The 13,217-nt window shown below is 46.9% G+C and overlaps 1 protein-coding gene across 8 annotated transcripts in view; it reads right to left on the bottom strand.

The window, feature by feature from the left end:
- Rab3il1 (RAB3A interacting protein-like 1) overlaps positions 1–13,206 on the bottom strand; it is a 36,583-nt gene extending 23,377 nt beyond the window's left edge. The window contains exons 1-3 of one of the 8 annotated variants that reach the window (XM_087608141.1): positions 12,632–13,197; positions 1,972–2,048; positions 707–778 (exon numbers count right to left, since the gene is read on the bottom strand). Coding sequence is in view for 4 of the 8 variants with exons in the window: in XM_087607950.1 (XP_087464076.1) it covers positions 12,632–12,660 (29 nt within the window). In the remaining 4 variants the exon portion in view is untranslated. Of the gene's footprint in view, positions 1–706; positions 779–1,971; positions 2,049–12,631 lie in introns of all 8 variants that reach the window. The other 7 variants (XM_087608108.1, XM_087607972.1, XM_087607906.1 and 4 more) reach the window with 7 other exon arrangements.
- Positions 13,207–13,217: the final 11 nt, after the last annotated feature.

Raw genomic sequence — 13,217 nt, 5'->3', positions numbered from 1 at the left:
CCATTCTGTGCCTCAGTTTCCCCAACCATAGCCTCTGAAGCACATCCGGGCCAACTGTTGTCACTCAAGACACACCTCAAATTGCCCTTTCCAAACATCGTTCCCCACGTTTTCTTTTTTTCTGAACAGGGTAGTTGTAGTGCTGAGGGAGATTGAAGCCAGAGCCTTATGCAGGCAAGAGAAATAAATACTGAGCCACCATATATCCAGTCTTCACACTAACTTCAACTTCCATTCCATTTTGTGCCTTCAAAACGGAAGAGATTTCCTCCTTGGCTGTGTGACCTTGGACAAGTCACTTAACCTCTCTGGGATTAGGCCCTCATCTTTAAAATAGGAACTATTCTTCCCTATGGAAGACAGCAACTTTCATGGAAGGTCTGTCTGCCCTGGCGTCACAAACCCCCTTCTCCACTACTTTCACTATTGTCTCTGGTCAGCCTTTGGGTCCTTCTGAGCCCCTCCCCACCAGCACCACACCCCTCGCAGCCCGCCGGCCAGCGGATAGGCCAGCGGATAACAGTATCTGCTGAGCTCTGGGCTGTGAAGGCTGCTCAGCCTAATGCAAGCCAGATGCTGTCGGAGGGTTTCCTGGCTGTGAATTTTCCATGGGCTGCGCCCACCCTTCCTGTTTTTGCTCCTCGATCATCCCCTACTAAATTCTCTAGTGCCCCCACCTTCCTCTGCAGGGCAACCAAGGGCTCACCTGGAAATCATTAGCAGAAAACAGGAAGTGCGGAAAGGGGGTGCATCTCCTACCACCGTGACGCAACCAGACCTGGATGGCAGTAAAAGGCATTGGGGGTGCTCAGTGGGGAAACTGAGTCAGGGTTACTGAGAACCTCACAAGAAAATAAGCTACTTTCAGGGCATTTGCTTAGAGGGGAAGATCTGTAAAGACCTTTGCCAGTCAATAAGAGGTCAACCCTCTGCTCTTGCAAATCAGGAAACTGAGGCTTGAAGAGTCATTCAGGGTCACTGAGGAGGGCACCGGGAGACAGTTGGGAATGGGCCAGCTGGCAACAGAGCTGTTGTCTAGCGTCTCTCTTGGGGCTTGCTATTTCATTCTCATCCCTGCCTGCCCTCCCCCTATTGCTTGAGGTTGAGCCTGGAGTCTGGTCACGAGGAGGAGACTCCCAAGGCAAGAGGTAGCTGTCCAGACCTGGCTGGGCAGGCTCTGAGGCAGATGAATCTACTTTTGCTGGAGCTCCACAGGATGACCTTGGGCAAGCAGGCCCCAGACGGTGTGAGCAGAGGGAACTGCTTTGTCTTCCTTGTCTTATGAGCCTTTCCAGGCAGTCAGGGTTTGAACCCACTGGGTGCCCCTACTCCCCCAGCAAGGTCTCCCTCATTTCCATGAAAACAACACAACCTCTGGGCTCCTGACCCGGCTCCTCGGGCTGCCCCTCCCTCCGCCAGCTGTGCAGTGTTTGGACAACTGGATGGAATGTTCTGCTGCCAGAATTCTCCCTGGATCCCTGAGCTCAGATTTCACCAGGGAGGGAGGGAAGGATGCTGGCTCCAGGGAGGGAGAGGGAAGAGACTGGGGCGTTCACACTCCGGCCTGGACACTCTACTCCCTGTGTCCCCCGGGCCTGACAGAGAAGATTGCCTGCAGCCCCTGATCCATGGAGCTCTGAAGTCTGGCCAGGATTCTACAGAAAAACTGGATGGCTGGTGGAAGCCAGTATAGTGTCAAAGACTTGGTCAGGCCAATGATGAAGTCAGACCCTGGGGACAGTCTAGGCTCAGACAGAGCTGGGTGAGGAACAGCTCTTAGAGAATTCTAAGAATGTAAAAATCATGCTAGCATAGATCTTTCCATCCCCCGAACTCTCCATTTTATTGCTAGGACAGTTGGGGTGCTAGGGGCAGGTGGATTTGCTTAAGTGGACACAGCATACTGACTTAGACCTAAAACTGAACCAGACCTCTGGTTGCTAAACTTCTTGTGGTCCAGGGAGTCCTTACCCTCAGCCTTGGAGTCACATATCATCTTTGCTCTTCCTCAAAAGACTCAGGAGAGATGGCCTCTGGTATATGATGATCTGTGTATGGTCACAAAACAATTGAATGCTGGAGTGGCCTCTAAGAATATAACATCAGTGCTTTATACACCAAGGGAGAGGCTCGGAGAGTCAGGACCTCCCCCACCACCATATACTACTCTGTGGTTCAGACTTTGTCCCGTCCCTACCACTGCCCACCCCCAAGACCTATGAGAAAATCCTTTTCTCTGGCTTTGAAAACACCTAAGCTCCAGACCCAACTATAGCAATGCTAGTTTGAGACTCAGTTTACCCACGTTAAAATGGAGTAGGGTTATCTTTCGTTTAGCTCAGTGGTTCTCAAAGTTCCTAATGCTATGACCTTTTAATACAGTTCCTTATGGTGTGGTGCCCCCCCCAGCCATAAAATTATTTCATTGATACTTTAAAACTATAATTTTGCTACTGTTATGAGTCATAGTGTAAATGTCTAATAATGCAGGATAGCTGATATTCTACCTCTGTGGGATCTCAACCCACAGACTGAGAGCTACTTACCTAATTCTTCATTGTATTAGATAAGTATTAGATAAGCTGGTGGCTGGGGGATTGGGTATTAGTGAACTTCTTTGAAGATTTAAGTTAGAGATTGAGGAAGCCACTGGAGCTCAGGCAGAGAGAGAGGAGGAAAGGGATTATTTTAGGCCAAATAGGTGTGTGAAAATGAATCTAGATGTTCCTGGGGCCTGGGCTAGTTCCGAGAGAGGAAACCTGTTTGGTTACTCAATTCTGCCCAGCGGGAAAACTTGGTCACAGGATGAGTCTGAGAGCCATTCAGACCTTCAGGGGATGACACCACTATGACTAGAGTAGAAGGAAGGAATGCAGGGCTCATCTCTGACTGGTTACATAAGACGTCACAGTCATCCAATGTGGTCCTTGTCGCTTTCTGTGCCTGTTTTGTTTTGTTTCTGTTTTTTAAGACAGGGTTTCTCTGCGTAGCCCTAGCTATTCTAGAACTCACTCTATGGACCAGACTGGCCTCAAACTCACAGAGATCTGCTTGCCTCTGCCTCCTGAATGCTGGGATTAAAGCATATACCGCCTCCATCTGACTATTAAAGAGGGGAACTGGGTCTGGGAGCATTGCATCTGCCCAGCAAGCATAAGACTGGAGTTTCGTCTTTCGCAGGAGAAGGGAGTTGGGATGAAGACATGGGGAAGGCTAAAGGAAATGGCCAATAGCAAACAAGTGGAGACACTTGGGTCTGACTTCCAAGCTCACTTTCTCATCCCTCCACTGTTCACCTTTCCAGAAAAGGGGGTTGGTGAGGTTTGTGTGCTTTTGAGAAAGGTCTTATGTAGCCTAGGCTAGCCTCCAATTAGCTAGGTAGCTGAGGATGACCTTGCATTCCTGTGGTGCTGGGACTGCAGGCGTGTGCCACCAAATCCAGTTTATGTGTGCTGAGAATTTAATTTAGGGCTTCATGATAAGCCCACTACCAACTGAACTACATCCCAAGTTCTGTCTGGTTTTGTTTTGTTCTCACATTTATTTCGTTTGGAGGTACATGCACATGCCACAGGGTACAGGTCAGAGAACCACTTTCGAGAGTTAGTTCTCAAACCAAAGAATTATTATTAAGTATTAAATAAATTTTAAAAAAAGAGAGTTAGTTCTCCCCTTCCACCTTGGGGTCCCAGGGATTGAACTCAGGTTGTCAGGCTTATCAGCAGGCACCCTTAACCCGCTAAGCCATCTCACCTGCCCAAATTTCTTGTGTTTCTGAAACAGGGTCTTACTGTGAAACCTGGCTGGTCTCAACCTCATTGCAACACCCCTGTCTCTAGCTCCTGAGTGCTGAAAATGAGACTTTTCAGAAACAGTGGAGCTTGAGGAGCAAGCAACAGGTAAAGTAGAAATGGGGCCTTTTAGGCAGAGGGACCAGCAGGTTTGGGAGTGGCCAAAACAGACACATCCAGAGAGAGAGGCAGATCCTTCAACCTAACTGGAGGTTGGGGATCAATGTGGGATCATCCTGAAAAGGCTGGAAAGAGAGTCTAAGGCTTGGCCTCCGAGGCCAAGCTAAAGAATTTGGAATTCATTCTAAATGCTCTCAGACGCCGTTAACATTTGTTTCATTCTTTCATTCATCCATCCATTTATCCACTCATCCATTCATTCTATAAGCAAGAGAGCAGCACACTGCTGGCAGCAGAAAATACTCAAAGCCCTGGACAGACAGACACAGAAGATAATCAACTGAACTGTTCATATTAACACTGAAAACTTTTCCAAGTCCTCTCCCTCACTGTCATCAGCCATGGCAAAAATCATAAGGCAAGTACGCTAGGCCATGCTCAGCCAATGGCAAAGGGGCCACATCTCTAATGTATTAAGAATTCGCATGAATCCACAAGAGAACAGTTGGTCATTTAATTCTGCTGTGGGGGGAGGGATGTCAGCGATCAAGACATCATCTCTCTGTAAATGAAGTACATCTTTGAGAGGTGGTGGTGCGTAGGGGATGAGATTCAGAGAGCTGACGCTGACACTGAGTGAAAGGTACCCAAATACGGGAAGTGTGGAGACTCTGGAACCTTACCTAGCAGCTCCTAGCCTGGACCTATGATCGTTGGCATGGGGTGTGAGGGGGTGGGGGTGGGAGAGGGAAGGGAATCACTGGAAGATTTGGGCTAATGTGAGAATTAGGGACCAGATCATGGAGGTGGCAGGAAGCTTTGTATCCTGAGTTTAGAGTTTGCACATAAAGACAAGGGAAGTCATTAGCAGGTTTAAGCAGATGTGTGACTGGATTTCCACGTCAAAAGGGTGACTCTAAGGGCCAAGCATGGTGATGTAGGCCTGTGATCCCAGCACTTGGGAGGTAGCAGCAGGAAGATCAAGAGCTCTTCAAGATCAGCTTTGACTACATAGTGAGTCTAAGGTCAGCCTGGGCTTCATGAGATACCGTCTCAAAACCGGAAGACCACTGGATGGAATGCACCAGGGCATTTCTGCTCCTCATGATGTGCTGGCCTTGAAGCAACGAGGAACCCTTCAGTTACTGAAAATGAATACCCTAAGCCAGGCATGGTAGAGCTCATCTGCGATTCCAGCTACTTGAGACAGGAGGATGACTTAACCCCAGTGTTGAAAAGCAGTTCGGGCAACATAATGTTACTCTGTACAAACAAATCCTAGAGAGACGCCATGATTCTTTGAGGCCTTGCTGGCTGCCAGAGATCTCTTTCCTTACAAAGAAGATTAAGGAGAAAGCAGGAGCAGGACCAGCAGGGACAGTGCCAAAATAATCCCCATTGGTGACATCCTTTGATGGAACTGTGTGTGAATCTGTGGAGGAAAGTATCTGAATCTATTCCTGCAGGACTCCCATTATGCAACGCTGACCAAGGAGCTGTCAGTCAGAGATCACCAGGACAGAAAGATACAATAAGTGAGATTCAGCAGAAGCAAGCTACAAACAGATTTGGCTATCCTAGGGCTCCAGATACTAGACTCCTTTATGCAAAGCAGGAAGGTTATAGATGACTTTAAGGTTAATGAGCAGTGCAAAATCATTCAGGAGAACAGAAAAATAATTTCAATGGCCAAACGAATATGTTTTCAAAATAAGGGGTTAAATAACAAATTAGAGCCAGCAAGAGAGAGAATTGAGTCTTTAGGAGATACATACAAAGGTAGGAGCCAGGAGCAGCTAGGGACCTTTGACTTCTGGACATGACACAGCTGTTGTACCCATAAACTCACGGCAGCTGTGGTGGCCTGCACAAGCGTGGGCCCTGCAACATTTCATCTTAGAGGGTGAAAGGACTTATGAGGTCCCGCCTGTCCCTGACAGGCTACTGGAGGCTGGTAATCGCTGGGGGAGAAGAGAGTAACTTTCTTCAGTAGTGTAGGCACTGCTAAGTTGCTCTTACCCCAGTAAATAACCTCCCACCAGTGCTCACGCAGGCAACCCTAACTATACACAGTGGGTCACACTTAAAAAAGAAGGCGTGGGGGGTTGGGCATTTAGCTCAGTGGTAGAGCTCTTGCCTAGCAAGCGCAAGGCCCTGGGTTTGGTCCCCAGCTCCAAAAAACAAGAAAAAAAAAAAAAGGCGTGGAAGTTGCCTAGCAACTTACTGAGGAGGAGGAGGGGCATGAAAGAGGCAAATGAGGTGAAACCAACTGAAATCCATTATATACATGATATAATATATTATGTCATGTACATATAAGAATTAAAAATAAAAACAAAAGTTAAATTCATTGGATAAGTAATACGGTTCTAAATTAATAGATACCTAATAAAATATTTAAAGCAAAAACTGTAAGAGCTGCAAGGAGCAGCTAAATAAATCTGCCATCAGGGGATGAGCATCAACAGACTAATAGGACTGGGAAGCAGAACGCTGGGACTTGGCGGCAGCAGACATTCTGCATTGGCAGCCAAGCCTAAGTGTAGAGCACTGGCTCCAGGCAAATGGGAAGCAATTGCATCCCTGAGTCTGTTCCCATCACACCACCAGGCAGTTGACCTTTCTGAGTCCTACATAAAACTGGAAATTACTCTTTGGAGATGGTAAATGGAGGTCCTTCGGATCAGTAGCAGCTGCCTGAGGGAGTTTAGGATTGCAAATGCTGAACACTGAGCTCCAACCCCCCAACACACACACACACACACACACACACACACACACACACATACACACGCACGCACACACACACCCCTTCTCTCTTGACTGTCAGACCTTTACCCTTCAAGCCTCCTGCATTGGGATTCTGGCCAACCTGAGAACAGCTCTAAGACTACTGTAACTGTCCATCTAGGAGCACTGCGTCGTAAGCTTGGCCACCACACTCGGGAGCGTCCCATCAATGCTTCCTTTTGTACTGAGATGGGATCTCATGTAGCCCACGCTGACCTCAACTTCACTATGGAGCCAAAGACAGGTAACCGTGGGCCCCTAGGCTTCCTGCTTTCTCTTCCCAGGTGTGCCATCACACCCGGCTTCCATCTTGTTTTATTTTTGAGACTTGAGACAGGGTCCTGGGTCTTGATAAGTAGACAAAGGCAGAACTGGAGTTTTCATTCTGCCCATTAAAAGTCCTTCCTTTTCTTTAACTTTAAACTCATTCTTATACCTGGGAGTGGTGGTGTAGATCGTTAATCCCAGCACTCTGGAAGCAGAGGCAGGTGGATCTTCAATTTTGAGGCTAGCCTGGTCTACAGAGGGAGTTCCAGGACAGTCAGGACTACACAGAGAAACTCTGTCTCCAAAACAAAACAAAACAAAACAGATTTGTATTACATTTATTTATTGGGGGCCGAGTTCATGTGTGCCACAGTGCACATGTGTCTGTCAGAGGACAACTTATGGGAGTTGGCTCTTTCCTTTCCATGTGGGTTCCAGGAATTTAACTCAGGTCACCAGGCTTGGCAGAAAATGCCTTGACCCAATGAAGCCATCTTGCCAGCCCTGCTCCTAGAGTTCTTGGCTATAAAGAGGAAAACCGAAGATTATCAACTAACTGAGCAAAGCCTCCTAAAATGAAGGGAACCAAATCTAGTAAGTAAAACCAAACCAAGAAAACAAAAAGGTGACAGAAGACCCTGGGCTACTTGAGACTGTCTCAAAGCAAGCAGGCAGGCCAGCAGTCTAGGGACAGAACACCTGCATCAACCAGTGGGAAGACAAGTGCTCACCACTGCTGACTCCCTAACATGTGCTCTAGGGATTGCTTCTGGAGATCCAGCTCAAGTTCTTCCGCTCACAAGGCAAGAGAGTGACTGACTGAGCCATCTTCCCAATCAGCCTCCTGTTTTAACCCATAATGCTAAGCAGAGGATGAAATCCTTATGTGGCTACATGAGCTTTTCAGTTACCTACACACGTGCTATAGTTTGGGTCTGATGTGTCCCCCAAATGCTCATGTGTTCAAGGCACAGGTCCTAGCTTAGGAACAGAAACTGTTTCATATTTTATTAATTTTCTTTTTTCTTTTTCTTTTTTTCTTTTTTGCAGGTTCTCATGGAACCCAAGGTGGCTTTGAACTCCAAAGTTGCTAAAGATGAACTTAGGCCAGGCATGGTGGCTCACGCCTTGGATCCCAGCTCTCGGGAGTCCGAGGCAGGTGGATCAAGAGTTCCAGGTCAGGTCTACCTAGAGAAACCCTGTGTCAAAAATAAGTAAAGCGGGGTTGGGGATTTAGCTCAGTGGTAGAGTGCTTGCCTAGCAAGCGCAAGACCCTGGGTTCGGTCCCCAGCTCCGAAAAAAAGAAAAGAAAAAAAAATAAGTAAAGCAAGATAAAGATAGTAAAGGTGATCCCCAGGACAACTATCAAGAGAATTCAGGGATCAAAACGAAAACAAACACAAAGACAATAGCAAACATGGCCGACTGGGTACTATCAGAGAAGGGGCCAAGCATGGTGTTGCTTGCCTAGACTTCTAGCATTTGAAATGCAGGTGAATAAAGATTGCAAGTTCAAGACCTGGGCTATACAGCAAGTCCTGGACCATCCCATATACATACAGAAGCTCTAGTCCAAAATACCAAGCCCCACTCCCAACAAGAGCTGGAGATGCAGCTCAGTGATAGAGTGCCTGCCTGGCTACCCTACAGTACCAACACACAGACATGCTCACATACACAAAATAAAAACGTCCCCCCAAAGCTGTTATAGCTAGTAGGTACATTCAGTGAAGTTACCAGATATGAAGTTACCAGATATAAGAGCAAACAAACAAACAAAATCAGTCCTTTCATACCTTTAATCTGACAGAGGCAGGTGAATCTGAGTTCAAGGCCAGCCTCATCTAAACAAAAATACCCTGTTTCAATGGGGATGGGGTGGAGGTGGGAAGGAAAAGAAAAATTCAGTTGGTGCTTTGAGTGGTGGCACAAGGAAAGAGGATCACAAGTTCAAGGCCAGCCTGGCCTACATACTTTGTCTCATGATACCAAGGGTTTGTGAGAGAGCACAGTGGTACACAGCTTGGCTAGTGTATAGGAGACCTAGTATACCAAAAACATGACAATGACAAACAAGGACAGCTACAGAGCAGTTACATTTCCATCTTCTAGTGAGACTTCAAAAGTGAAGTCAATGAAAACAGTTCTAGTTGCAGCACTAGAGGGAGGGAGAGAGGGGAAGAGGGAAGGAGAAGGAGGGGAGAGGGGGAGGGAGGGGAGAGGAGAGGGGGAGGGAGGGGAGAGGAGAGGGGGAGGGAACGGAGAGGGAGGGAAGAAGGAGGAGGGAGAGGGAGAGAGGAAGGGAGGGGGAAAGAGAGGGAGGAAGAGAGGGAAGGAGAGGGAGGGAAAGGGAGAGAAAGGGAGAGAGGGGGGAGAGGAGAGGGAGAGAGAGAATATTTTTAACCAAAAATGGCGTATAAGACTTGCACACTGTATTGGGCATGGCGGTGCAGGCCTTTAATAATAAAAATAAAACTCTGTGGGTTTGTGGCCAGCCTGATCTATCTAGTTCCAGGATAGCCAGGGCTATGTAGAGAGACTCTGTCTCAAAACAAGCAACAGTAGCAAATAAACAAAAGACCTTGCACATGGAAAACAGCAAACTATTATTGAATGAAATTAAAAGAGAGCTAAAGTATTAAGCAGATAGTTCATGTCACAGCTAGGAAGAACAATATATTACACGATAGCGTGTCCTACAGAATCAAAACCAGGCTGTCACATTTGCAACTGTCATTCTTCAGAGATGGTAAGACTGTCCTAAAATTCATAAGGAATGCCAAGGCACCCTGCAATGGTTGGTTATAATTGTCAACCTGGCACAGTCTTGAATCACGTGGGAAGAGTTAGGTTGACCTGTGGCCATGCCTGTGGGGTTCTCTTGGTTATATTAATTGATGTGGGAAGACCCAGGCTGAAGGTAGGAGACACCATTCCCTGGGTTTGGAATCTGGACTGCATAAGAGCTGAGAAAGAGCAGAGCAGTTGGCACGGATCGTCCATTTCTGTCTCTGCTCCTGACTGGACATGACTGCTTCTAGTTCTGACTGCCTTGACTTCCCTGACATGATGGGTTTCACTCCAGGTCAGACTGTGACCTGGAATCCTAAGTCAAACAAGGCCGTCCTCCCCAAAAGGGCTTTTGTCAGGTGTTCCGTCACGGCATCAGAAATGAACCAAAACCACAGCCGAAATAACCAAAGTCCGAAAACACGAGCTTCTGTTTCATATTTGCTTATTTATTTGCATGTGTGCATGTGTATGGGGTGGGGGTGGGGACAGGGGGAGGGGAGAGCGGCGCTCATGTGCCATGGAGCACGTGTGGAAATAAGAGGACAAACTGGGAGTAACTTCTCTCCTTCCACTTGTGGATTCTGAGGATTGAAGTGAGGTCATCTTACCCACTAAGCCTAACTCACACTTTCTGATTCCACAGTATGCCTACCCACTGCCTGTCACTGTATAAACCAGGGCCAGTTGGTGCATGCCTGTCATTCTAGCACTTGGGTGGCAGAGATAGGATCCACGTGGCAAGCTGACTGAGCTAGACTAGGCAGAATTGGCAAGTTCTGGGTTCAGCAAGAGATCTCACCTCAGTAAATGAAGTGGTCAAGCCACTGAGGAAGACACTGGCAGTGACCTACGACTTCAATATGCATGCACACATATATACCCATATACATATTACACATACATACACACATATATACTCATATACATATTACACATACATGCACACACAAGAGAAAAAGAAAAACTGAATCAAAACTAGACAACAAATGTAGTATTGGCCTCGGGGCAGACACAGAGATCAATGGAATTGAGCGGAGACTCCAGAAATAGATACATCTGTCACAGATTGATCTTTAACAATGGTGCCAAATCCATTCAATGAGGGAAATGAACCTTTCCAGCAAAGAGGGCATGGGCAGCTGGGTATCCATTTGTAGCAATACTTCACACTCTCCACACAAAGGAACCCAAAATATATCAGACCTTAAGAATCATAGTTAAGGGGATTGGGGATTTAGCTCAGTGGTAGAGCGCTTGCCTAGGAAGCACAAGGCCCTGGGTTCAGTCCCCAGCTCCAAAAAAAGAACCAAAAAAAAAAAAAAAAAAAAAGAATCATAGTTAAAATCATAAAGTTCTCAGAAGGAAATAAGAGGCAAGAGCTGGAGAGATGGCTCAGCGGTTAAGAGCGCTGACCGTTCTTCCAGAGGTCCTGAGTTCAAATCCCAGCAACCATATGGTGGCTCACGACCATCTGTAATGAGATTTGATGCTCTCTTCTGGTGTGTCTGAAGACAGCTACAGTGTACTTGTATATAATAAATAAATCTTTTTTTAAAAAAAGGAGGCAAGCAAATATTCATGACCTTAGACTGGGCCAGATCAAAATTCATGAAAATTAAAAAGTTTTATGTGTTCAAGAACATTCTCAACTAAGTATAGAGAGGTCTGGGTGTAGTTCAGTTAGCAGAGTGCTTGCCCAGCATGCAAGAGACCTTCGGTTCAATCCCCCACACTGCATAAATTGGGCTGACAATCTTAACCTTTGGGAAATGGGGGTAGGACAATTAGGAGTTCAAGGTCATCTTCAGATGCACATCAAGTTCAAGGCATGTGTAAAAAGCAAACAAACAAAAGAATGCAGTGCTTTTGAAATGGAAACATTAATGAACTTCTCTCTCTCGTGGTGACCTGAAACCAACTTTTCAGGCTGCACACCTGACTCAGATGCAGTAAAAATGCTTGCAGTCAAGGCCTAGTCTGATTTGTGAGACCCACAAGCTGGAAGGAGAGAACCAACTCCTGAAAGTTGTTCTCTGACCTCCACATGTGTACTATGCACACACACACACACACCTGCGCACACACTGTCATGTGTATGCATGCACACATGCATGTGAGTGTACACACACACACACACACCAATAAATAAACAAAACCAAAAAAAAAAATAGAAGCAGATTATGACTGAGTACGTGTGGGGTGGAAGCCTCAGATTCTTACATCTCTGACAATCTTTTGTATAGCGCGCATGCTAAGGGGCCTCGGTGTAAAAGTCCACGTTCTAAGAGGGGGTGGACAGGTAAAGCAATTCACTGAAGCTGACGAGCCCAGAGAGAGAAAAAGGCTTTGCCTCTTGCTATCCCCTAAGGAACTCAGGCTGTGCAGTAGGTAATTACATAAAGAGCTCAGTCACGGGACTGGAAATGTGGCTCACCAGTAAAGAGCAACGGCTCTTTTTCCAGAGGACCTGACTTTGATCTCCAGCACTCACATGTTGGCACACAGCCATCTGTAAACTCAAGTCTCAAGGGATCCTGTGTCCTCTTCTGGCTGCATCAGGTACCAGGCATGATGCATATGTTATATAGAAAAACACGCAGGCAAAACACCTATCCATAGAACCAAAAACTAACTACATATGTACAAACATACATATACATAGTACATACATACATACATATATACATACATTTAAACACACATGCATGCATGCATACATACAAACATAAATGCATACATACATACACGCATTCATGCATACATACATACATACATACATACATACATACATACATACACACATACATGGAAATTCACTCTCTGGCAGGTGGGGATTTGGTGAGAAGGGAATGGTAGGCTCAGCTCCTCACCTGGCTGGTACCTGCAGGGAAGAGTCCATGAAGCACCGCACGGCTAGAGATCCTAGCTTTCCCTCAGGTTGTGCTGAATTTTCACCGTGCGTCTCTTTCCGGGTTGGTTCTGGCCTATTCTGTATTATCTCATTGCTATTTGTGGGATATGGCTTGGTGGTGCCAGGACTTGTCTCCCAGCCTTTCCCTGCCTCACCTTGTCCCTGTTGTCCCTCTGAGAGGGTCAGAGGTTATTATGTCAGTCCCCCAGAGCTCTAGCAATGAGATCTACCTGGTGTCAGGCAAGAGGTATTGACTGTCTTCCTTCCTGTCCCTGGAGTGGCACTATATGTCCTCTGCCTCCCTGTCCAGCTGTGCTAAGCCACCTTTTGATTTCTTCCCTGTTTATTCTATGATTGGCTCAGAGGAGGAGAGTGGGCTAGCAGGCACCCTAGGCAGAACCTGGAGACAGCAGCCAGGTCTGCCAGGCCCAGCCCAGGGCCTACTGCCTACTGCCCTCTGCCAAGTCTGGTCCTCTTCTACCTGCCTGGCAAACACCAGGCCCTCTGTGATGCTCTCGTTGCCATGGTGCTCCTAGATGAGAAGG

The sequence above is a fragment of the Rattus norvegicus genome, chromosome 1 (genome assembly GCF_021556685.1).
Source record: "Rattus norvegicus strain SHRSP/BbbUtx chromosome 1, alternate assembly SHRSP_T2T, whole genome shotgun sequence".
Classification (NCBI taxonomy): Eukaryota; Metazoa; Chordata; class Mammalia; order Rodentia; family Muridae; genus Rattus; species Rattus norvegicus.
This window is presented reverse-complemented; position numbering and strand designations above follow the sequence as displayed.